General features: G+C 40.4%; 1 protein-coding gene across 1 annotated transcript in view; it reads left to right on the forward strand.

Moving 5' to 3' along the window:
* LOC134675600 (serine/arginine repetitive matrix protein 2) overlaps positions 1-27,684 on the forward strand; it is a 43,581-nt gene that overhangs the window by 9,372 nt on the left and 6,525 nt on the right. Inside the window, exons 2-10 of the mRNA XM_063533924.1 lie at positions 17,801-17,910; positions 18,827-18,969; positions 21,061-21,199; positions 21,626-21,739; positions 22,210-22,261; positions 23,430-23,578; positions 24,027-24,124; positions 24,827-24,975; positions 26,936-27,045. Coding sequence (XP_063389994.1) covers positions 17,817-17,910; positions 18,827-18,969; positions 21,061-21,199; positions 21,626-21,739; positions 22,210-22,261; positions 23,430-23,578; positions 24,027-24,124; positions 24,827-24,975; positions 26,936-27,045 — 1,048 coding nt within the window. The 5' untranslated portion in view covers positions 17,801-17,816. The remainder of the gene's footprint in view (positions 1-17,800; positions 17,911-18,826; positions 18,970-21,060; positions 21,200-21,625; positions 21,740-22,209; positions 22,262-23,429; positions 23,579-24,026; positions 24,125-24,826; positions 24,976-26,935; positions 27,046-27,684) is intronic.

Below are 27,684 nucleotides of genomic sequence, written 5' to 3' on the forward strand. Positions count from 1 at the left end.
TTATCATATAGCATGAATATTTACATATATGTAGGTATAGGCTCTTAAAATTATGTAGGCTCCATAACGTTATAATTTTCAAAAAACAATTGGTAACAAGGAAATCTTTAAACTTTTTTAAAAACAAAGTCTCTTTTTTATATTTTCTGGTAGTTTATTATAAATGTATACACACATATGATGTGTGCCTGCACTAACAATTTTTAATTGTAATCTAGTGAAAGAGGTTAAGTACTATAGCCTAGCCTAGTTTATGCTAAGTTAGCGTAGTCATAGTCTAGTAAGCTACCTACTTGGCGTTTGTCAAAAGCTATGGACCTAATAGCAAATACAGATGGACTGTGTGCCAGCTTAAATCTGCTCGGGGGCCGCCAAAACTGTATCAAAAAGTTACGTATGTTATGTACTATTTAGCAAAGCAAATATTGAATTGAAAATGACTTATTCCAACTATATCAACGATTCTATTAGATTTAAAACCATTATACTTATAATACAATAATACGACACTCATTCATGGTTTTACGATGCCGCTCTCCTTGGAGCGTGCCCTCGGCGACACCAACACACAGACATACAAACAACTGTAGGTGTGAGTTCGCAGTCGCACATCCGCTCACACTATTTTGGTTTTCTTAAAAATAGTTACCTTGGCAACTGCTGTACTACAGACGAGTTATGTCTGAGCTGGGGGCCGATTTTTGAATTCCGATCGCTCGATTTCGGCACTCGAAAATCGGTGGAAAACGGAGAAATGCAAATTTTTGAAATATGAGCTTTTGACCACTCGTATTCAATTCTATTAGTAGAATTTAAACCCTTAGTGGAGATATTATTGAATGAAATGTACGAAATCGAGCGGTCGAAATTCATAAATCGGGCCCCAATCTGAGACTGAGAGCAAACTGTAGAGTTAAAGGTAGAGTTTACAATTTTGTAAGGATTAAATTAAAAAAAATATAAACCTATGCTAATGATAAGATGTTAACCCATTTAATGCGAAAGATACCTTACATCATTTTGGAAAAGAGCTGATACTCTTCAAACTGCTGGTTCGGTTTTTATCAAACATTATAGCTAAGAACCACTGCAAGGAAACTCGCTTTTACGTGAATAAAATCGCATCGAAATCGATCCATTCGTTTGAGAGCTACGTTGCTACAGACAGACATTATTGGCGTCAAACGTAGGTATAACAACCCCTCTTTTAGCGTCCGGGACTAAAAACAAAAAGCTCCAAAATGGCAGAGTTAGCTTGGTCCTACTCTGAGTAGGTAGACAGTCAAAATAGCAAAAAATCCTGAAAGAAACAACCCAATATACCTAAGTATACTTATGTAGACAGGTGTTTCTTTCGACGGCCTCGGTGACAAATGTGACAATAACGCCAAGTCTGACAACCCACCGACCGTGGATGAAACCGATACCAATACGACACATGTGACGAATGTTACATAATTGGTAGTTGATGAAGGATTTACCTGCCGAAATCTTCGAAGTGACAATATTATGTTTACAATTTCGAAAGTCTAAAATAATCTTTTTTTATATTTAATATGAAATAATTATGAACATTCTTTTGCTTTCATATGGAATAGTTACTGATTATTAAAAAGGATTTTCCTAGTAGTATTATCTGAATAGCATAGATATATTTTTACGGGATCTCGAAACGTTTAACAAAAGTAGGATTATATTGAGAAACTGTATAGTATCTTTATAATATTATATAATGTATGTATAACTTGTATACTAAAAATTTATAGCTCTCAGTACTGACTAGCACCAAGCTAGTGCTAAGTAACGCTACGTCTTACGCTACGTCTTACGTAGGCGAACAACGCGCGAACGCGGCGCGGCGCGGCGCGGCGAAATCAATCCTTTGATGCCCATAGAAGTGTCCTACGTAAGCGATCTCGTTGCGAACGCGGTGCGGCGCGATTTGCACGCGAATGTCAGGCGGCGCGGCGCGGCGCGGCGCGGCGGCGGCCGCTTTCGCCGCGCCGCGCCGCGCCGCGTTCGCGCGTTGTTCGCCTACGTAAGACGTAGCGTTACGTAGGCGAACAACGCGCGAACGCGGCGCGGCGCGGCGCGGCGAAATCAATCCTTTGATGCCCATAGAAGTGTCCTACGTAAGCGATCTCGTTGCGAACGCGGTGCGGCGCGATTTGCACGCGAATGTCAGGCGGCGCGGCGCGGCGCGGCGCGGCGGCGGCCGCTTTCGCCGCGCCGCGCCGCGCCGCGTTCGCGCGTTGTTCGCCTACGTAAGACGTAGCGTAAGAATAAACGTCCATATAAGCATATATCATGCATCATTAAACGAGTTGATTGTTCACAATATTGGCTATAAACGTAGCGGTTACTTATTTATGACTCCATTGTGACTGCGGCCATATTCATATGCTTCGAGTTTATTATCTGATATAATATTTATCCGGGTTTCTTATCGAACGAAACAGGTTTTTTAAGTCCATTACAGAAAGCATAAATTTAAGAATATTTATATTTGTATATTCCTGCATACTAAGCAGCGCGTCATTCGAGTCAGGATCAGAAAACTAATGAAGATAATCTCTATACTAAAGTGCATTGGGGTTATTCAAACAGGTTTTTGGGCGATGACAGATTTGATTCTTTACAATCTGAGTATATGACAATGACATGGAATCTTACAGGCATATCTACTTACTTAGTAAAAGAAAATCAAACAGCAGTTGGTCGGAAATCTAGTCACAGCACACGTTCACTTATTGCTAGCGACCCAAGCGCACGGCAGCGGGAGGTCAGATCAAAATGATGTCTTGTTGATGTTGTCACTGTATCGTATTTAGCATTGCTTTGCTATATGACACTCTACATACTCTATCATAACATAAACAACAACAAAAAAGGTTACAAAAACACTTGAAGGCACATGTTTACGTAGTAATAATATTCTTAGGCACGGTATAACATGTGTCACCTGGATTGCGTTCGATCCCACATATGTGGATTATTTGGCAACACGCTTTCGTTAGTCATCGTGTTACTCACACAGGTGGTTGCCAAAGACATGGGTTTTGTAGAAAAACTTCCGGTTTCTCAACTGGGTTATAATTAAACAATACTCTAATAATAATATCTTTAGTACAGCCTGGCTAGCCATTACGGCGGAAAATTTGAAGAATGTACACGCTATATAATATTAGAAAATGTGAATTTCGCGCCTACTGACTATATTGGTTTGCCAGACTATAGTTAGATAGGTAAGGTACCTATATATCTACGACGACGATTTTTTTATACTCCTGCTAATATTACAGATCCAAGGGTAGTTTTATATTAGCAAATTCCATAAAGAGTTTGGAACTTTGTATTCAAATGCCGAGCACTGTATAAAATTGAGAAAGCTTTAGATCCAGAATTTGTGGATTAAATATAGAACGGAATGCCAACCTTGGAGAGCATATTGCGAACATTGTTTGTGTGTTTATGACCTTATTTCTGAAACCGCATCTTTCAATGAAAAGTTTTCCCGCTCCCTAATTGTAGGTCATGCATTATTGGTATTTATAGTATGTTGTGTTTTCATATTCATAAAAAAACAACAGTAGGGTAACATCATACGTGCGTCATTTGTACGATGTTTGTGTTAACTATTTTTTCCAGCTTTCAATATTAACAGTCTATTTTTGAATAATTTTATATTTGAGTTTCTAGATCTATCGGTACCGTAATTAAACGTTTCTTATTTTAGAAAAAATAAATATGACAAATAAATAATAATGGCCAAGTAAGTACAAACAATTAGAGCGAACGCCTTTTTAAAGTAAATTACAAAATCATTCCTCATTTGTGTTTATTCGCGTATCTAAACACAGACAAAAAATATAAAACATCTCCAAATAAAGGTAAACAAAATGACCTCAGTAATTCGTTAACTCACACAAACTGGCCACTAACGTGTCAATAATTATGTAAAAATGTTCTCGACTGTACTATTTAGGGCATGTGGGCCAGCGCTGGCCGTGGGCGGGCGGCATTCTGTCCACTCCGCCCACTGCTGGGCGAAAAGGCCGTATGTTAGTGGGATTTGTATGGAGATACGATTTGTTTATTGGTGGTGTGAACTATTGTATGGAACAAGTTCGATTTCAAGGGACTTTCTCCGAGAGAAGGGATTGCAAATGTAACTGAGGTCGATGTTTCGTTCGTGCAATATGCTAGGATTTCTCTTGTTTGTAAGTAATATATCTAACCTAGGTACGGTGACAAGAATATAAGTAAGAAAGGATCCAAAAAAAGACACCGACGGGATATAAAAATATTTCTCTTACTGCCCTTCCCATTTCGATCATTTTATATTCAATTTGATTATATTATATTCAAGTCTAGCTACATACTACTCTTAAGTAAAAAAGATAAACAATCTTGAGGGAGAAGTAGTTTGAATTTTATAGCCTGACAAGTTCTTTTTTAGCCCTGATATAATGTCGCTACAAACAGCTTACATATAGCAACAATACGTGTACGTCATGAATAGTCGGGACAGTGTGTATTGGCATCGTGCAAGAGCGAGTGAGGTATACAATTATGTACATGTGAGTTGTAGAAGTATGTTTCCCAATCGAAACCCAATCGAAAGAGCATGTTTAGTTGATAATTAAGTATGAATAATTTACCTATCCGCCATAATTTGATTCTAAATATTCGACCTCCGTATATATATTTACCAGATTCAGTCACTCGTGGTGGTAATGGCTCATTCTTATAATAAATATTTTTGATTATAGCACTAAAGACGCCTTAAATGAGAAAAATAATAATTTAATAATTAATATTCATATTTAGTACAAAACTAACCAGTTTATTACAAACTCACTATGAAAATCAGTACCCGTCATGTCAACAAATAATTTCACAACATTGTTTAATGGAATGCTACTGAATCCCGTATCCTTTTTCTGTCGCAAGTATTTTAATGTATTTAAAATTATTTGTTTAGCATCGGTGTGAATTTTTTTGGGCATTTTGATTGCAAAATCTATTATTATCCTGAAATATTTACAATCATTTTCGATTTGTTTACATCGGTGACATTGAATGACTTTCAATGTCGGATGTCAAACAAAATAATTGCCATTAAAATAAATTAGTTCCATCGAAAATCCGCAACGTGGCGAGGGCTAAAAAGGAACTTGTTAGGCTTTAAATAATGCAAAAATATTTATGAATACTTTCGAAACTTCCTTCATCCTGCGCTGAGTCAGGTATAGAAATAATTTAACTAACCAATACAACACATCATTTCCTTATCACTATACTATATTTATAAATAATTACTCAAATTAGATATAACCTCCATCAACTAATCAATAATCTATCATTAACGAGTCACCTGCTACCAGAATTACTCTTAATCGTCTTCATCCTCGTCCGAGTAAGCGGTAGGTGTACTATACACGACGAATACGTAGGATGTGTGTAGGCATGTAATATGTAATAGGCGTTGACAAGGCCGTGTTACATATTATGATATTCATGTCCGCCGAATAATGAATGAAATTTTACAGTTGTGTTTTCGAGCACGCAGGATATTACGTTTAAAATTTGGATAGGTATTTTCTTTATGTATTTTCTGGAATATTCGGATGTTTAGTAACAATTGTTTTTTTGCACCACGAGATAAATTGAGGACATGAAGATGTTTATATACAACGAGCGTCAAAAGTCACATAAGTATAGGTATAATGGATAGAATTTTCTTCTTGAAAAGGCTAACTGTTTGATATAGGTATCTATATTATGCGAGGATTTTTGATAATTTAAATATCCCGTGCCTTATTTAGTTCGAGCGCACACAACACCCTCAAAAATTCTTCGACCTAATTGTTCCAAAACTCCCGTGAAATTAAATTTCAAGCATGAATGACATCACACACACTAATGACATCACGAGGTCGGCAGGTTGGCGCGACCATCACAACCAGGTCAAGTTTAACATAAACATTTGGCTTATCTGCAACAACTGGTTGCGAATTTAATTGTCACTTGTTTCACTTGAGTTGAAAGGAGAATGACAGTGAAAGAGACAGTGAATATGTTAATTGGTTGTATTCTGTAGGAACAAGGTTGCCATTTCTAGTGAGGCGGAGATTAGCGATGTGCGGAAATCAACCAATCATTATCGTTTGTCTCCTCCGCTCCGCTGAATTACAACTAATGCTCCTTTTATCTTCGCTCATCAAAAAGGACACTTCAGCCACTTGCACCATCCCACTATATAACCCTGGGTTAACCGTTTAAATCTGGTGTTACTACGTACTAGTATAGTACGGTTACCAGTACAAGTTGACACTGAGTTAAACTGTTTAACCGGTTAACCCCGGGTTAGTGGGATGGTACATTAGGGGTAGAAAACTTTTTGATCAAAAATTCAAAAGGCTATGTTAGGCTAGTATTAAGTAGGTACACATGCAGTTGTAAGGCTAATATTGGGTTGGGTTGTTTACAGATTTTTTAAGCGCTCTTTATTAGAAATAAGCACTTTACCTGGTATTTATTGGTATCTTTCTAGAAAATTTGTCTAAAACTAAGCAGCAGCAAACACATTAACATTGCACTTACGTAACCTAATGAGATGCACGGTCGCGGCGCGGCGCCCGCGCAGCCTTCGCGACACGATCGGTATCGGCCAGGAAGTCAGCTTATCGCGGTTCCTTTCCTTGCTAATATGTACATAACTACAATGCTATATATAGGTAATACCGTCAGATAATTTATTTTCTTGCGTTTTGACGAGTTAACATGACCGAAATCCAGAGGTTATTGTTTGTAATGTATTCTACAATTTTACATTCAGGTAGGTAAAGGCAAAATCTATATGTATTTTTTAATCAAATTGGAGTGAGTGAGTCAGGTTTTAATTAAGAACAGCGCGTTTGTTTCGCTAATTGTCAGACCATTGCCCCGCTGCGATACTTTCAAAAGATCCTGAGAAACTTTGCCTATCAAATACTTTTACGACTTTTTCTACTTAGCACTGTTACGTCTGGCATGTTGTGTTAACCTAAGGTTACATACTTATTATCGTCGGTATTATCGCGAAAACACAGTAGGTAACAGAACAAGGTTTTATATTAAATGTGATCGGCAATGACTAAAGATCAAAGTCATCAGTCTATTAATGTAGCAAACAAGTTTATGAGCACTTAATCTTGAAAAGGATGTGTTTGTGTTTAAATGCGGTCTTATGGATGTTGCAAGAAGAGTTTGATATTTCTGCACAGTGCACGATGCTAAAGATTCACAAATCAAGGCGTGAAATTTAAATATCTTAGAATAGGTAAAGGTTATCAATCTATTAATGTAGCAAACAAGTTTATGAGTCCTTGAATATAATTAGGTAATTGGAAAATACAAATTACCTACAATACGTAACTTCATCAATTACCATGATACTATGTGTCATCGTTCCAGAAAAGCTGTGTTTTGCGTTTTGTCACGAACCCGAGACGCGATCTACTTAGGTACGACTATATTCTCTAAGAACAGGGCTATAACCGCGAAAATCGAAGTTCGCAAATTGCGGGCATTTTTCTCTGTCACTCTAATTACGCCTTCGTTGGAGTAAAAGGGAAAGATCCCCGCAATTTGCGAAATTCTGTTTTCGCGGTAGCCACTCAGACCTGCTAGTGCTACGGCGCGATTCGGGAAATCTATTAGAAATTAACTAGATACGATATAGTAAATATAAAATTTACTATTTCATATCTAGTGAATCTCTACGAGTAATTTATTTCCCGAATCGCGGCGCCAGCCGCCATAAGGTACCTTTTGCCGTGGAACGTCACATATCTTTACTATATCATATCTAGTTCATCTCTTATTCATTTCCCGAATCGAGCCGCTAGTATGAGTTGCGTTCTCGCGCTCGTCTTCCATACTTCAAGTAAGGACTCGCGCGACTCATGCTAGTCATGCTGGATGGTTAGGCTCAGGATATGTATAGTATATAATGAAATGAAATGAAATGAAAACATTTATTTTCAGGCAACTATTGGCCCATAGATAAATACCTTAAAACTAGCATACATATGATTACAAAATACATATTAAAACTAAAAACACAATTATGGCTGCGATGCAGTTCGCAACCCCGCAGTGTCAGGGAGCCGGCCGCGGAACCGCCGGAACTTGACACCCTTCGGCCAAAACTCCTCTTTGGTGAAGGTCGCTAGATGTTGAGTCGGGACGCTGAGCACAAAAGAATTAAAATTCACACTGTGTCGAGATTCCAACTTCACGACCCTCAGAATGAATCCGGACTTGGCTCTTACATAATAATAATAACATATGATACTCGTATACATGTAATACCTAACCTACCACTTGATGCATAGGTAATTCCACTTTAAAATGCCCGGTGTAGAGGGTAAATCCATTAACATTTTAATCGAATTTCATCCAATTGCGTTTTGCGCTGACGACCTCGTAATCTTCAATTGTTTTTAATTAGGTGCAGACATTTGAATGGAGTCTAGATCGGTGCAATTTTTCTCTCTTGGCTTAAGACGAAACAGGAGCTGAGTTTTAAATATTTTAGGTAAATATACCCGTCTCGCTAATGGAAGCGGCACATAAAAGTATATAGTGCGATAAGGACAAGGCGAAAAATCCTGCGTAAAAATCTCAAAAATCGAGGTTTCGTACTCCTCTGTTTCCTCCTCCAAAACTTAACCAATCGTAACCAAATTTGGAAATCTAAATGATTATGAAATTATCTGTGTCGGACCGTTTTGCTTTTTTGGCTAATTGATATCAGTTTTGAATGCCAAGCCTCTTATTGCGGTATAGTCAATTAGGCCATTTTGGCCATTTTTGAAGGGCTCTAGCGCCTTAAAAAACAAAAATATCAAAGAAAGCAAAACGGTCCGACACAGATATTAACAATATAAATCTGTGTTGTAAAAATCATTGCTCTAGCTTCAAAAACCACGGAGGAAAACGAGGAGTACGTTTGTATGGAGAAATGACCACTCCTGTTGGCTCTTAAATCTACACTTACTTGTATTGTATGGCAGTAACAAAAGACCTTAAATATTTACTGAATGATATGAACCCAAGAACAGAGACCTCAGAAAACAATCGGTCGACTTTAAAACTGCCCATCCTGTTAACCTCAAGAGACCCTTGAAACGTATTATATTTCACTAAAATGGCGCGTTTAATTACCGACAGAGCGAGACAAAAGCTCTCCTGAACGGGACTGAAAGAGAGGGGTTGTGTAAAAATAAAAGTCGAAAGAGACGATGATGTCATGAGTACGGATACCGGTCAAGGGTAACATACATTGATAAAGGAGAAATATTCAACATAGGTATTTATTTTATCGAACTTGCTTGTTATGTTGTCGATTCGGAACGTTTTCTTAAAACAACAAGTTATTTTAGTATAGATACTTAGGTAGTATGTAATACTTATAAGGGCCGGTCAAAGTTAGCAGATCGCGCCAGCCAAAGGAGCTGTTCATAAATTACGTCATCTATTTTTGACGATTTTTGACCCCCCTCCCTAAAATCATCCAAAAATCATGCTTCGAATGACCCCGTTTCCTCCTACGTCATGCTACCTTTCATCCGATGTCCAGACCCCTCCCCCCCCTCCCAATTTGTAATGATGTAATTTATGAATAGCCCTGAAGAGTAAAGTAAGTATAATGCGCCAGCATATTTAGCTTTTGTCCTCTCAATCTCTAGATTTGTGTCAAATTCTTGTTTTATTAATAATGGAATTTTATGCCCTAGATGATTGTCTTAAAGCAATCCCTCAGCCCTCAGCCAGTCAGAGTCAGCCCTCATAGAACTCAACTAGAGAAACGGCAAGCTATGATGGCGCCATCTATGCAAACTTGTGAAAGTTGCCAATCCCATTGTGAGACATATAATTATCTACCTAGCTAGTATGACAATAGATTTATATTTCCTTATTCTAACCTAATTCACTGCACGCAGGATGCATGCTAACATCGCATGCGCCGGCGCTATTTCCTACCTTAAACTACAGTCAATCGCGTCTAGGGTTACCAGATGACAGGAATTTTCCTGACATGTCAGGAATTTTGGCCTTTTGTCAAGAATGGGGACGGAACACGAAAATGTCAGGAATTTTGAATGGATACATTTTTTTATAAAGTAGGTAGGTACCTTTTTATTTACTTAAATCAATCCAAAAATAATAAATGTGATCCACTCAACTTATCAATAATTTCGTAATAATTATTAATTAACAAATCTTTACTCAAGCATACATACAGAGATGTTTTAGAAATCGAAATCATGTCTCATATTCGCATTTGCGAAGATATCAATATAATAAGACGTTGACGCGACTATCGGCTCAATCAGGTAGCCATCGCTAACGGCTAGACCCCCCGTCGTCGTCAAGAATATATATATGAATGTCAGGAAAAATATTCGGAAATCAGGAATTTTGTCAGGAAATTCTAAATTTGTATCTGGTAACCCTAATCGCGTCGCCGTAGTACAATTCTACTGCAAACTTAAACGTCATAAGTGTCTTAACCTTCAAAGGCTCTTGCGACCTTTCAGTGTTACGTTGGATGCGTGGGCGCAGTGAATGGGTGACGCCAGTCCGCCGACGCTTACACAACTCTATAAGGCTCTGTGGCTTACCTAGATTACTATACGGGTTAAAAGTGGTGTGACTTAATGGGTTTGAACCGTATTTAAGTCTTTTTTCTACTGAGCTGAGGGGACGTTCGGTAAACCAAAGTAAGAATAATCTCGAATGGGGCTTGTATGACTTTTTGGTTTGTATTCATACTAATCAGTCATTATAACCATATGGTTATGATGAATCAAAGTGGTGATTAATTTTATTAAAATTAATTAATGACAAATGAAATCTAAGTCTTATTTTTACTAATTATTTTTCTTTGACAACTAAACTAAACCGAGTAGTTATTTTAAAGAGCATCTAAAAGTTTATTTAAATTGCAACAAGGAAATAAAAATACATAGGTATTGAAGGGTGTTGGTTGGTAGTGGTGGGTTAGGGCTAGGGCTGCGGGAGGGCTGCCCCGTCGTTAAAGCCTAGGAATTTATTTGTGAACTTTAATCTGTGCCGTGTTCCGCGGATGCACATGCTTGTGGCCCTGATTATCGAAATAACCGAGTTGCTAATATTACTATTAATATTACTGTTCGATTCTATCTGCCGTATTCGAACTTCAAGATATTCACAAGAGACGACACGTCCTAGATCCATTCTAGATACGTTATAGTTTAGATATCAACTAGTTCTCTTTTGCAGCGCAATTCGGGCAACCAATGTCACTTTTACGTTAGATAGAGTAAGATATCTTTTAGATGTGAATTAGATCTCTAAGTCATATCCTGTGGAAATCGATCAAGAGTATCTCCAGAATCGCGCAAATGTCAAATTTGACAGATTAATAGATCTTAAAGATATCGTTATCGTATCTTGGTGATGTCTAAAAGATGTCTAATAGATGTCTATTTCAAAATCCGAATCGGGCCCTGTGATAACTACAAACTGACATCCTAATCCTAAGTACACGATATTGCTAATAAATATTATTCAAAGCTATTACTATTAAAAGGTTTAAATATAGACACAAGATTAATATTTTTATAATTAAAATGTTGTTATAACTAATTAGAGGCGCAGACATCTAACCGCTTGATTTAGAAATTGGGTCACCCGTCGATGCGGTTTATATATAACATGAGCTTTTGAACTATCCGTGTCTTACACCTGCTCCTTTATATTCGATATTTTTAACTTCGGCACCTTGTTTTTTTAAAAGAAACAGGGATTTATGACGTTTAACCCCCATATTCATAAACGTGCTACAAACCTCAAAATTATGTGACGTATTCCATAAGCCTTAATAGACGGATAGTTAGATCAAGACAAGTCTACTATGATCTTATGATTGTGACAGCACACGCAGTGCAAGTGTTATTTAAAACGTCAGACTTTTCTTGGTCTAACTTTGCCTCTTCCGCGCACAAAAGCAATAAAAAGCTGTTTTATCTCTGGTACACCATTTTAGTAAAACCAATTAATAGATTAAACGCGGCAAGTATCATGGGCACCTTTGCACCCGGTACAGCCCGCGGAGGTCTTTTAGATTAAAATATTTTTATATTTAGATATATTTAAGTTACTTTTGTATGATTATTTACGTACCTTTAACCTTTTATTAATAGATTAATAATAACAAAACCATGGGCAACAAAATGATTCACTCACAATAATAATATTCTAATTTGTGCTCGTCCTAAATAAGGTGCGAATACGTTGGCAATCAGCAAACATAGTTCAGTAGCTCGCGCCGAACAAACCAACATACACATACAGCCGTAGCTATTGGGAAATCAGTTCCAATTTGGAGTTTATTGCGTGAGAATAAGGTAGATATTTGAATGTGTTTTCTAACGGTTGTTCAGGCTTCTATGCTTATAGATGGCAATTTTGTTTATATTCCGCGCACGGCCCGCGTGCTATAAGAATACATAAGTTTTATCTGCTAACGTTGTATTAGGTACTGTAACTAAAATACACGTCATCATTAATGGTTTTGGCCAAAAAAAAGTTCTACCATCTGCAATTATACTATATGTACCTACATGTAAGTACTGCACAATATATAAATATTATGAAGTATAAATAAAATATAACCTTTCGGCTGCGCCGAAACTTGTGTTTTCGATTTTGATATATTTCGTTATTTCGGCATAACAATAATGTTTTAGCCGAAACTAGAATAAAACCGAAATTTTCGTTTCGGTAAAAAATCCGGTTCGGTTGGACACTACATATAAGTCACTATTCCAATAGTCACTCCTAACATCACGCCTCTACTTCGACAAGGTTCCACCACAAACTGGTTGGCATTTCGCGACGCCGACTATAAGAACCGTGACATAGTAAGGACAGATTTGGCAGCTTAGCAAATGTTTGCATAAGTTGTCAAGTAAATGAACTTATATATGTCCAATATATTTAAGAAATATGTTTTTAAGATACTGTGGGCCCCAATCCACATAACCCAGTATTTAGGCCATGGCTTTCACCCAATAGCCTAATAGAGTTATAAGATAAGTCTGCAACGATTTGGATAGCAGTGCCAGTGTTATTTTAAACAACAAACTACTATTAAATTATGACGTATCAATAACACTCTCACTGCGCGCGTCATCAAAATCGTTGAAGACTTATTTATATCTAGCTCTATAATTCGTTTTTTTAGCATTAGAAAGAACTTGCAAGAAGGTAAGCGATCTTGACATGTCTTATATTGAAAAACGCTTTTTAAAAGTCAAAAACGATTACTTATGAAAGCAGAAGAATATAAATGATCGTATTAGATTCATAATTGTTACATATTTGCCGTAACTTATTTTTAAAATGTGTTTTACAATTAAAAGACACATCAAGATTGTTTACCTAATTTCTAATGCTAAAAAAAACGAACTATACCCAGGTATTTTATAATTTTTAGATTCCATCCACCCCCAATATAGTTCTTACACCCTGGAAGGTGCTACTTCTGCACGCGTCCAATGACACGGCAAGGGCAGCATCCCCTCGGTGTACCCACTGACCCACTGTACCCCTCACTATTTTATCAAACTGCCGTATTCGAACTTCAAGATATTCACAAGAGACGACACGTACTAGATCCATTCTAGATACGTTATAGTTATAGTTTAGATATCAACTAGTTCTATTTTGCAGCGCAATTCGGGCAACCAATGTCACTTTTACGTTAGATAAAGTAAGATATCTATTAGATGTGAATTGGATCTCTAAGTCATATCCTGTGGAAATCGTTCAAGAGTATCTCCAGAATCGCGCAAATGTCAAATTTGACAGGTTAGTTCTTAAACATATCGTTATCGTATCTTGGTGATGTCTAAAAGATATCTAATAGATATCAAAGTGTCGCAAAGTGGCTCTACGTGTCGGCATCGGCTGTTCACATGCCTCCTAAAGGTCCGGAGCACCATTGTGAACGGAAATTATTACATAACAAAGCGGCCTCATTTAGATTATAAATTGTAAAAAATTGTGTGATAGCACGGAACCCTCGAAGCGCGAGTCTGACTCGCACTCGTCTGGTTTTACAAATTATGTACAGAACTGAGTTTACGATCACCGCCCACGCCAGCCTTCGCTGGTCATTCTGTTTAAATTATATTTTTATCGTTTTTGACCAAAATTGGGCTTTTCGGTATAGTACCGTGTAGCCTCCTACGCTACGTTCCGTAACTCCAAATATAACGGTGCTGTAACTTTTAATAACATTTTTTGAAAGAGTTCTGATATATCTGAATTGTTATGGTCAAGTAAAACTTTCTTAGTTTTGGAAGTCGGTTAACGCTGTTTTTAGGGTTCCGTAGTTTATATACGTTAGCGTTACGCTACGTCTTACGTAGGCGAACAACGCGCGAACGCGGCGCGGCGCGGCGCGGCGAAATCAATCCTTTGATGCCCATAGAAGTGTCCTACGTAAGCGATCTCGTTGCGAACGCGGTGCGGCGCGATTTGCACGCGAATGTCAGGCGGCGCGGCGCGGCGCGGCGCGGCGGCGGCCGCTTTCGCCGCGCCGCGCCGCGCCGCGTTCGCGCGTTGTTCGCCTACGTAAGACGTAGCGTTAGTAACTTAGTAGGTACTTAGGGTCGGTTGCACCAAACTGTTCGTATCGTTAAAGAGTTCGCTAAATTTGTATGTATGGAAAGTTTCATAGTGGCGCGCCGGGGCGCGCCGGCTGACGTTGATCAGCCTGTCAGATGTGGGTGGTGCAACTGGCCCTTATTGATGCTGACCAAAGAGAAAAATATGTGACACACGACACACTCTTATGGCTCTACAAATAAGATCGTGTCAGATATATTTGCGGCCTTCGTAGTGTAACATATTATTGCAGGTTGACAACACGTTACTTACCAGAAGGGCCAACGAAGGGCTCAAGAAAGCGCGGCCCACGCCGGCTTAGGTTTCACCACCAAATACGGCGTAGCCGGCCTACGCCGTGCACGTGGATCGCGTGCAATAGCCGTGCACGCGGTTATTCAATTACATTTCAATAGACGTAATGACATTATTTATTATCATGCCCTTAATTACCTACTCATTTCAAGACTCATTTTGGGTCATCGCGCCAAACTACATAGTAGTAGTAGTTGCCCTTAATTATGCTATACCTTCCCCAGAGTACCCAAATATGTAGTACCAATTTCGTAATTCGAATTAGACAGCTGATGTAGATGGCGCTGTATGGCTCCGTACGCACAATAAATAATATGGAATTATGCGGTAATTTTGAATGTCAAAAGTGTCAAAAGTTAACTTTTGACAATGGGGATTTGCATAGATGCATGGCGCCATCATCATAGCTTGTCCCTTTTGCTATGAAAAAGGTTGGCATCTAGTGTACAAAATTCCATTAAAAAACATAAATTTCGCACATTTCTATAGTTCGTTTTTTTTAGCATTAGAAAGAACTTGGAAGAAGGTAAGCGATTTTGGCATGTCTTTTAATTGAAAAACGCTTATTAAAAATCAGTAACTATCATTTATGAAAGCAGAAGAATATAAATGATCGTATTAGATTCATAATTGTTACATATTTGCCGTAACTTATTTTTAAAATGTGTTTTTCAATTAAAAGACACATCAAGATTGTTTACCTTATTTCTAATGCTAAAACTATAGAGATTGACAGGGCAAGCTATGCTGGCGCCATCTGCTAAATACTCGTACTTCGAGCGGCCAACCCCATTCAGTGACAACCAGTGAGTCTGATCGGAACAATATAATTCTGCATTCTGCGCTATACCTATATGTACCGTATTTTAGTTGCACTTAACTAACATAACGACTCTACATAAGAGTACATTATCTAAATCTAAATGTAGAGTCAGACAAATTATTTTCTGGTGACTTATATCAATTAAATCAATATTGTACACACATGTTATGTTTAGAGCTACCTTAAATAATTTCAATCTAGGTATAGATATCATAAATGTATTTATAGGATGTAGTTCGCGTTCTAATTCGAAATACATGATCGCAACCTTTATGAAGATACCTCAGCGCTATAAAGCAATCACGTACAAGCTAATATGTATTATATTTCTATCAATATTAGGTTGTTATTGCTACAGCCCGGTATCTTTAATAATCGGGTCTTTCATTGTCTAATAAACCAGACATTTAGGGCCCGTATTCTATTTACATTTGTATTGACGTGTGTAACATGTGCCTTTGTATTATCAGATATATCGGAGCGGCCGAGGTGCTCAAAAGTATCTGAACACGCACTCTTACGCCTTGAAAATAGAGGTGTGTGGTGGGTTTAGAATCTAAACCTAAACTTTAGATATTTGTGAGCACCTTGGCCGCTCTGATATATCTGGCGAATGTACCAAGAGCAACACTTCTCTGAACATAACTGGTTAACTGGACCGTACTTGTATATCGTTTCAATAAGGTTTTTGGATTGCCAGTGGACGGTGGCCATGGCACCTTTCGACACGGATTGTAGGTATAATCCTATAAATTAGAAAAATTTACTCAATAGATGTCGCTAATGATGTACCACTAACGTAACGCAAAAACCTTTAAAGATCTTCTAAATTTAACATCGTCATGGTATAACAATTCAGCAATTCTAAATTATCGTAAGTATATAAAACCAGTTTGAATAAGGTAAACAATTAAACATTTTCCAATGGCTTGACTGTTACGGTACTTACGGTTTATTCATTGCGGGAAAGAATAATGTCGGTACCTAAGTATACTTTTCCAAATACATAGAATACTGTGTTCTTATCGTTAAAATTTATAGCTTCGTGTAAGTGTGAGCACAAACACCTCAAATTACCCATAGGTGTGAAAGAACAACGGATGCTCAACTCACACACACAGTTATAATGCATATACTTTACACACAAGGAAACAATTCACACAGAACTTGTGAATGAGACGTGCACGATTCATTCGTGAATTATGTAAATTTGGATACGCCATTGGATCATCATCATCTCAGCCATAAGACGTCCACTGCTGAACATAAACCTCCCCCTTTTGGGGGGTGAATGCCATAATCGCCACGCTTGGCAGGCGGGTTGGCGATCGCAGTCGAGTACACCGAATTTGAGGGACGCTGCCATTGGATACTTAGAGCAATTTTTGTTATAGGTAAAGACACATATAACTCCGTAAAGTATGTGCGGAAAGAGAATAGTCGCGCAATGTATTATGGAGCCCAATATATTCCACGGCTCTTCTCTTTCCGAACAGACTCAAGAGGTACCGTAAAATGTCGTTGGGAGTTGGATGAAATTCGACTTTCAAACCTCGATAAAATTTTATTTTTACATGTGAAAACTGAATGGTGTAAATATAGGTATAATAAGTTGTTCGGACGTTTGTATTTTAGTTTGTATTTTATTTTGGGTTCCATTTCATAACTTTGACGATAAAGAGGAAAACCCACCTCACCCCGTAGTGCCTCGTATTTGGGGTGAGAGTGTTTTTCATACAAAGGTGATTTTGGAAGATTGTTAGATCGATTTTTTTTTTATTATGCGTATTACTATAGCCCCATTTTAAATTGTAATACATTATTTTTGTAGCAGTAGCCTTAAAATCCCTTCTCACCCCCCTCTTAAACCTTCTCTTCCCATTCATAACCCAACTCTCCCCGCGAAACCTACTCACCCCGTTTTACGGTAAATAAAGTCTATTTCTTTATTTCCAGGTAAAGTGGCGGCAAAATGACGACGAAATCTTACAGTAAACACAAGGAGTTTAAAGAGTTCTCCAGCAGTAGCAGCGGCGGCAAGACGCCTTTCGCGGGGGAACAATTCGGTCAGTTTGGCTTTTATATTCCCGTACCTAACTCTTTTGTCCTCATCATTCTCTTGCCCTTGTCCCATTCATTTGGGGTCGGCGCAGCATGTCTTTCTCTTCCACACCTCATTGTCGCCCGTCATTTCATCATTCACTTGCGTTCGTATATCATCTCTCACACAGTCCATCCACCTTTTCCTCGGTTTTCCTTTCCTCGTACTTCCCTCCACATTCATTCGTAATACCTTTCTCGTCACATGACTTTCATCCCTCCGCATCACATGCCCGTATTGCCCGTACCACGCTAGGCGATTTGCCCTTACTTTTTCTGTTATGGGTGCAACTTTCAGGCTTCCTCTTATATGCACATTCCTTATCCTATCCATTCTCGTCACGCCACACATCCATCTCAACATTCTTATCTCCGCTACATGCAATCTCTCTTTTGTCCTATTACCGGATTAACAATCTCGGTAAATAATCTTTGTCGATCCCATTCAGTGGTTAGCATGCTGTGGCGAATTAACCGATCCTTCTCAAGTTCATTAGAACGCCATCTTTTGAACTACTCGTTAGCTAAAATACCTTTACAACGCCATCTATCGAGCATATGGTTATGTATTTGTAACTTCTTTCCCTAATAATGCCTAGGTTAAATTGCACTAGCTGTGGTCACGGAAGAGTTAATTAATCGCCATATATTAATATCATTAAATATGTGTACAAAACGCGATAGTGTTTAATTTATAAGTACATAGTCATAAATAAGAATACTTAAACTAGGTCAAGCAGATCTTGTCAGTAGGAAAAGGCGGCAAATTGAAAAATGTAGGCGCGAAAGGGATATCGTCTCATAGAAAATTTGAATTTCGCGCCCTTTTCTACTGGCAAGATTTGCTTGACCATCTATATCTTCGATTTTATTTGGCCTCAGACATGCTGAAATCCGAACTGATCCCGGCGAACAGCAAGCTCAACAACATCGGCAATGGCGGTCACCGCGAGTACCAATACGAGTACCGTGAGGAGAAGCTGCCGCACGGGAAGTACGACCGCAAGGACCTGCACACCGTCGAGGTGAGCATATATATCTGAGCAGCTCAACAACATCGGCAATGGCGGTCACCGCGAGTACCAATACGAGTACCGTGAGGAGAAGCTGCCGCACGGCAAGTACGACCGCAAGGACCTCCACACCGTCGAGGTGAGCATATATATCTGAGCAGCTCAACAACATCGGCAATGGCGGTCACCGCGAGTACCAATACGAGTGCCGTGAGGAGAAGCTGCCGCACGGGAAGTACGACCGCAAGGACCTGCACACCGTCGAGGTGAGCATATATATCTGAGCAGCTCAACAACATCGGCAATGGCGGTCACCGCGAGTACCAATACGAGTACCGTGAGGAGAAGCTGCCGCACGGCAAGTACGACCGCAAGGACCTCCACACCGTCGAGGTGAGCATATATATCTGAGCAGCTCAACAACATCGGCAATGGCGGTCACCGCGAGTACCAATACGAGTGCCGTGAGGAGAAGCTGCCGCACGGGAAGTACGACCGCAAGGACCTGCACACCGTCGAGGTGAGCATATATATCTGAGCAGCTCAACAACATCGGCAATGGCGGTCACCGCGAGTACCAATACGAGTACCGTGAGGAGAAGCTGCCGCACGGCAAGTACGACCGCAAGGACCTCCACACCGTCGAGGTGAGCATATATATCTGAGCAGCTCAACAACATCGGCAATGGCGGTCACCGCGAGTACCAATACGAGTGCCGTGAGGAGAAGCTGCCGCACGGGAAGTACGACCGCAAGGACCTGCACACCGTCGAGGTGAGCATATATATCTGAGCAGCTCAACAACATCGGCAATGGCGGTCACCGCGAGTACCACTACGAGTACCGTGAGGAGAAGCTGCCGCACGGGAAGTACGACCGCAAGGACCTCCACACCGTCGAGGTGAGCATATATATCTGAGCAGCTCAACAACAGCGGCAATGGCGGTCACCGCGCGAGTACCAGTACGAGTACCGTGAGGAGAAGCTGCCGCACGGCAAGTACGACCGCAAGGACCTCCACACCGTCGAGGTGAGCATATATATCTGAGCAGCTCAACAACAGCGGCAATGGCGGTCACCGCGCGAGTACCAGTACGAGTACCGTGAGGAGAAGCTGCCGCACGGCAAGTACGACCGCAAGGACCTCCACACCGTCGAGGTGAGCATATATATCTGAGCAGCTCAACAACATCGGCAATGGCGGTCACCGCGAGTACCAATACGAGTACCGTGAGGAGAAGCTGCCGCACGGGAAGTACGACCGCAAGGACCTCCACACCGTCAAGGTGAGCATATATATCTGAGCAGCTCAACAACATCGGCAATGGCGGTCACCGCGAGTACCAATACGAGTACCGTGAGGAGAAGCTGCCGCACGGGAAGTACTACCGCAAGGACCTCCACACCGTCGAGGTGAGCATATATATCTGAGCAGCTCAACAACTTCGGCAATGGCGGTCACTACGAGTACAGTGTAGCCATTAGTACAGGATCCTTTAAGGATGACTCACGCTAGACTGGGTCGTGTCCGGGCCGGAGCTTCCGGCGCTTACTTTTCTATGACATGACAGGCGATCACGTGATGCTTTCTATAGAAAACGATGCGCCGGAAGCTCCGGCTCGGACACGGCGCGGTCTAACGTGAGTCGTCATCCTATAGCCATCTAAATGGCTCGAGAGAAGACGTTGGAAGTGAGAATTCTCTCTCTTACCATTGTTTTTGAATCGAAACGTTATGTTTTTGTTAAGTACTTCATTAGAATATCAGCCAAAGTTTTTTGGCCCTTCCTCAAGGATTCGATCGTGTCGTGTGGATATGGATTGATCCCTGTGATATTGAATAGATCGTCGGTCCACCTTTTGAGATGTCTCATTCCGCAATCACTACTAGAGTTTGTTCGGAAAGAGAAGAGGTGGAATGTATTGGACCCCACACATTCACTATTCTCTTTCCTCACAGTCTACATCATCCTAGCTGTCATCAATTCTGCGATATTTCTACGTACTTAAGATGGTGTCGACACAAGATGTGTCTACACCGTGTCGTAACGGCGACTGAAAATGGTTGCATGGGTTCACTATTAATTTTTGATTACATTCCAGGAGTACACAATACCACCAAAAACGCTGCCGAAGTCGGAAGCCAGCTCGTACTTCTACGAGCGCGAGGAGCGCGACCTGCCCGCCATCACCTCCGGCACCAGGACATACAACTACGAATCCAACACCAGTTCCACTCCAGGTACCGAATTAACTCGTTAGTTTCATGTAGCGAGTTTGAAATTACCGAGCCCCATTTTAATCTTCTTGCGCTACGACGCCCGGTCGGAAGCAGGCGACAGTCGATCGCTTGTTGCGTTCATTCAGCCCGATTCCCTGGATTTGAAACACTATTCTCCTCAAATCTTCTTGTTTTCCTGCAGAACAGAAGAACATCTTTAAGTTAGACATCCTTTAGCTCGCTCTCTTTTATTAATATCTACCGATACCATACCGATGTATTATATCGCTCGTTTCATTCACCGTTACTCCCTTATGTCTCGGCACCCATGCCACCATGACATTTCTTTGCTTGCCTATCAAGTTTAGCTCCTCCTTGCTCACCAGAGAGGACACCGATACCTTTTTTATTGCTTTCAGTTGAACTTATATTTAAATTTTCGTGCAGGTTACTCGAAGGTGAAGAGCAGCAAGGTTACCAAAGACCTGTCGCATAACGTGGAGGAGCTGGACTCGCTCCTCGACGACCTGCAGAAGGATCAGGAGCGACAGCTGTATAAGAGTAAGTACTATAGTTAGTCTAAGCTAACTTTGCACCGTCTTGATAGCGATAGTGTGGCCGTAGAAGTCAGCAGTGGCGTAGCTAATAGGCGTGGGTGGATGGGGCCTTCGCTCACGGCCTCGCACTTAGGGGGGCCTCGCTAAGCTAACCTTTTTATTGCCTTGGGAAAACACGTTACATTGATTAGGGCCTCGCAGATGTGGCTTTCGCCCACGGCTAGATTTGTTCACGCTATGCCACTGGAACGGTAAAAATATGGGTGTAGACAACTTACTCAAAAATATGTCCCATAATTCTTAATTCACTGACATAAGAGTTATGGGACATATTTTTGAAATGATTTGTACACCCATATTTTTACCGTTGACTGTACCTTTATAGTCGTCATTTATATTTAAGCCACAAGCCACTAAATATTATCAACGACGCAGGGTATCTTAGTAACGTTAATAATTTATTTTGTTTCGCAGGTGGCTACGCTTCAGACACAGCTGAAAGCACATCATTCGACTATAAGCGAGGGTAATTTGATATTTTTATTTACAAAGTAGGATTAGGTATGTACGTAATTGTCTTATTTACAGACCTCTTTACGCCTCTGAATAAAGAGAATGAGAGTTGACTTTGACACCTTCATTTCGGAACCACGCGCTAGATGGCGCTGTTAAAATATTTTTTTAAATATTTTTTGTGCACACCTGATGCACACAGGCGAAAAATCAATAAAAGTCGGACAAAACCTAAACATTCAGGATTATTATAGAAATCGTATTAATGCAGGTTTGCCAACTAATAAAAACAAAATTACAATTATATTATGACATTTTATTAAATTTTGATCATAATATCTTCTTCTAAAAGCGAAGCTTCTTGGGAAGCGACTTTTTACCACCCAATTTTCTTAGTCCTGTTATATAAGGATCGGAAGACACTAAAAGTCTCTTAAAAGTGTCTTCCATAGCCATTTGCCTAAAAAAAAATGTCGCTTAGTCACATTTTTGATTAAACTAGTCATCGATTAAAATGAAAATTTTGTTAAAACGTCGCGTAAGGTCGCATAAAATAATGGTTGTATGTTAAAACCCAAGTTCTGTAGTTTCTAAAATTGATAATATCAAAACCGGATCTATCAGGAAGTTGTACTTTTCTCCTTGGTGAAGTTGAACAATGTGCAAAAAATACAAGACATTACACTTATTTTTTTTTATAATAAACAAGCAAGCATAGCTATCAAAAGTAACTATTAGTAATTAGGTTATTACCTCCTGGAAGGGTATCCATCATTAAATCACAACTTTCTGGAAGCAAACGATAAATAAGTAAGCACATAAGTAACACTCGCAGAGCACTAAAATATTCGCCTTTGAACAAGTCGAACTTTGGAATGAGAACGTGTCGCGTAGATGACTCTAACATGAAAATGATTATGCGAGTAGCGTGCACTGTTTATTGGACTACCCGCTAAGATTGGTTTTTGCCTGTTGGGGCTACTTAGAAGTTTTTTGGTTTTGTCCGACTTTTATTGATTTTTCGCCTGTGTGTGATGGCGCGCTTCTGCGTTGTAAAATAAAGTTATTTGATATGCCTTGTGACGTAATTATATTATGTCTAATTGTAGAGGTGTCTGGTTTACAAACCTGATAAAGGCAAAACTAATTGGTGTTAACAACAATTTTATTTTAATTTCCAGCACCCCAGTGAAGGCTCCTTCCAGCGGCTACTCAACCCTCAAGCGTGAGGAGCGTGTGGAATCATCCTCGTGGGGCTCCAGCCCCCCTCCTCCCACCACCACCCGCGCGGCGGAGATCAGGCAGGAGATGTACCGCGAGGAGAAAACAGGTAGGGTAGTGTGGCGGGGTCGCCATGTGATGACGTGTGTTGGAAAAACAATTAGATTCGAGTCGAATATGTGTGTGATGCGTGATTAACCTATCTTACCCCCTTGTTCATAAACGTTTACTAAAGTTGACAAGCCGATAATAATCGTTTGTCCCTCTCCATCATACCAATACGTCGGAAAAGGACAAATGATTATTATCGGCTTGTCAACTTTAGTAAACGTTTATGAATAAGGGGGTTAGAGTCTATGCGTGTGGGGCGTTATAATGATTATCAGACTCCATGGTAGAATGGATAATTGGATATCCTGGGAAAATTTTATGGGACATCTCTGGTTTTATTACATTGGAATAGCCTGCGTTTGGGAGTAGGTACATTTAACATACCAAAACTGGCTAAGTTTATGTGGCTTGTTTTTAGTTCCAATCGTACATTTTTGTTTCCACAGAGTCCCGTGTGGTGCCGCAGGTGGTGCCCGCGCCGGCGCCGGCGCAGATCCAGGCCTGCACGCACTGCCACCACCAGATGAGCTCCACATCAGGCACTGTAAGTTTATACATACCCCCTATAAACTTTACAAGCCTCCGATTAGATCACTCAAGTTTTATCCCTTTCTTACCAGTACATAAGTCAACGTGACAGATCGTATTACTATAAAGTCAGACCGAGAAAAATCTGCAGCGATTTTCGCGTCAAACTTCTATGAAATTATGACGTATAAATAACACTTGCACTGCGTGGGCTATCAAAATCGCTGCAGACTTTTCTTGGTCTAACTATATGTTCTATTTCCGATCATCATCATCATCACCGCATCACCGCATCATCATCAACACTTGCACTGCGTGGGCTATCAAAATCGCTGCAGACGTTTCTTGGTCTAACTATATGTTCTATTTCCGATAACGCGGCAACGACAAGATTTAGGTACAAGTTCGATTCTTAAGTGCTTGTTAGAGTTACACCAAGAAAAGTCTGCAGAGATTTTGACAGCACATGCAGGCACATGCAGAGCGAGTGTTATTTAAATTTATGCGTCCTCCTTTCATAGAAGTTTGATGTTTAAAATAACACCTGCACTGCGTGTGCTGTCAAAATCTCTGCAGACTTTTCTTGGTCTAACTCTATTAGGCGTACTAGAATGAAAAATGACTGACAACTTTGAACAAAGCACTAGCTCTATAGCTCAGACTCGTCAACGTACCTAAAACGTATTCACAACTTAAACATGTCAATTCAATATTGCAGCTGTCCCGCTCCAGCACGCCCATGAATAAAGTGACGACAACAGTGAAGACCTACACGTACGAGGTGCCCGCCGATCAGGACCCCACCACCGTGCCCATCCCCACCCACGACTCTCACACTTATGTCAGCGACACTGAAAATGTTCGCACGTGAGTATATACTGCAGCTGTCCCGCTCCAGCACGCCCATGAATAAAGTGACGACAACAGTGAAGACCTACATGTACGAGGTGCCCGCCGATCAGGACCCCACCACCGTGCCCATCCCCACCCACGACTCTCACACTTATGTCAGCGACACTGAAAATGTTCGCACGTGAGTATATACTGCAGCTGTCCCGCTCCAGCACGCCCATGAATAAAGTGACGACAACAGTGAAGACCTACACGTACGAGGTGCCCGCCGACCAGGACCCCACCACCGTGCCCATCCCCACCCACGACTCTCACACTTATGTTAGCGACACTGAAAATGTTCGCACGTGAGTATATACTGCAGCTGTCCCGCTCCAGCACGCCCATGAATAAAGTGACGACAACAGTCAAGACCTACACGTACGAGGTGCCCGCCGACCAGGACCCCACCACCGTGCCCATCCCCACCCACGACTCTCACACTTATGTCAGCGACACTGAAAATGTTCGCACGTGAGTATATATAGTCGCACCAATAAAAGTCTGCAGCGGATTTGATAGCCCACGCAATGTAAGTGTTATTTTATACGTCATAATTTCATAGAAGTTTGACGTTTAAAATGACACTTGCACTGCGTGGGCTATCAAAATCGCTGCAGACTTTTTACGGTCTAACTTTACTAAAATTTACTAAATTTAATTACATTTCACTTAACTATGTATATTATTAGCATTGATTATGGATCATTAGGCGGCGCCAGCGTCTAAACCTGCCTACGGCGGCGGGGTATCAATAGCGTGACCATGAAAACTATAAGCTACATCTCTAAAAGATGACCACACAATACTAATGATAATATGTACATATTTTGTAATTGCTCCAAAAATCATTTTCTTACATTACAACTTTTTTATTGTCACGATAGGCGTAATCAAACCATGCCCTCAACAAAGCTAGCTGAGTGATTGACGCGCCATCTATTGTGACACCGGGGAAACTATTTTTTGTACTCTTTACATTAGATGTCGCTTGTGTTCAATTAAACCTCTGGGCCCAACGTTTTCCGTTCTCTTTCACGACGCAGCAACTAGTATCATTTCTCTCTCCTCGCTCTTTTAAAATGCCGTTTGTCAAAAAACGACAACCATACTGTTGACAAGGTGGACTTCAAATCAAGTGTTGCCTTTCTTGATGCGCCCAGGCTGTGTATGTGTGCGTAAAAGCGTATATGTGTGCTCTTGTAGGGATGTGAAAAGTCGATTTTAATCATGTTATATATCGATAAACGCTACACAGCGGAACGAAATAGCGATTAATTGAAGCTTCAAGATCTTCGTTAAACATAAACATAATTGAAATGCTAATGGATAGTGAATATATTATAATATAATAATATAATTCAATTATTGCGGAACACCTATTTTTTTAGGAGGTATGTATGTATTTTAATTAAATATCTGAACTTTCCCTTGGTTCCCTGCTGGGGCGTGACTATAAAATTGTGATCTGATAACGACAATAAAGAATAAAAGCGTTTTTGGTCATTTTAGGTATCGTTAAGCCTTTGAAGTAAAATTAAAATTGCAAGAAATGTCGATAGTTTATCGATATGACTTTATCGACATGGCTACAGCAACGTGGGCCTCATTGTTAATCGTACACTAAACAAAAGTGGCAACAGTGACAGCTCGCTGAGACACCGTCTATATATATTATGTCTATGATTAAACCATTTATAAACTTCATATTGTTTTTGTCTTTTCGTGTTGTACATATGTACCGATCACGCTCCGCGATTATTGAGCCATTTAGCGTCCTAGGTAAATTGGTTGTTCAATACTTCCGCCATGTCCAATTTAGCTAGGATCCTTTCCTCCGGTTATCCTTCCCTGGATGGTTACCTAAACATCCCCAGATCAACGAAATTATGACGGATAGACAAATGAATGAATAATTGATTGCTTGCAGTTTGAGCCGAACGACGGCTGGTGCCCCGGTGGCGCCACCTCCCGGCGGCTGCCAGTACTGCCAGCACTGCAACACCAGCACCAGAGTGCGTCGCGACCAATATTCCGCTACTGACGGTATGTCGTAAAGTTAAAAGGAGCTTGCCACATGTGGGAGTGGGACACATGCACAGATAAAGGCGCGAGGTGTGCAGAATAACTTGCGCACGTTGCTTGGGGGCTGTCCATAAATTACGTAATCGATTTTTGACGATTTTTGACCCCCCGCCCCCCATAATCATCCAAAAATCATGCTTCGAATAACCCCATTTCCTCCTACTTCATGCTACCGTCATCCGATGTCCAGACCCCCCCCCCCTAATTTGAAATGACGTAATTTGTGAATAGCCCCTTGCTCAGCTGACGCTTGTATCTGTTTCAGTTACTTGCACTGTGTAGAAACACATGCGAGGAAATGTTGCATCAAGCTTGAATATAAGTATCAGTATACTACTTAAAATACACCGTGAAATTTTAGTGGTTGTTTTCCCGCGGCAGGGCGATTTGCTATCGGTAGTACTTTCGAATTATGATAGACAAACTTATAAATAAACTGTTTTCCAAAAAAAAAAATTACAAAAAAATCTAGACACGCGGCAGCGTGTCAAGCCAAGTTCAAGCAAAGGAACTGGCTAGCCAGCGCCGAGTGTAATATTACACGAACCACTTGGTGCCACTTTTGACCCTTCTATAACTCAAAACATCTTTGACGTAAAC

Source organism: Cydia fagiglandana, chromosome 22 (genome assembly GCF_963556715.1).
Source record: "Cydia fagiglandana chromosome 22, ilCydFagi1.1, whole genome shotgun sequence".
NCBI lineage: Eukaryota > Metazoa > Arthropoda > Insecta > Lepidoptera > Tortricidae > Cydia > Cydia fagiglandana.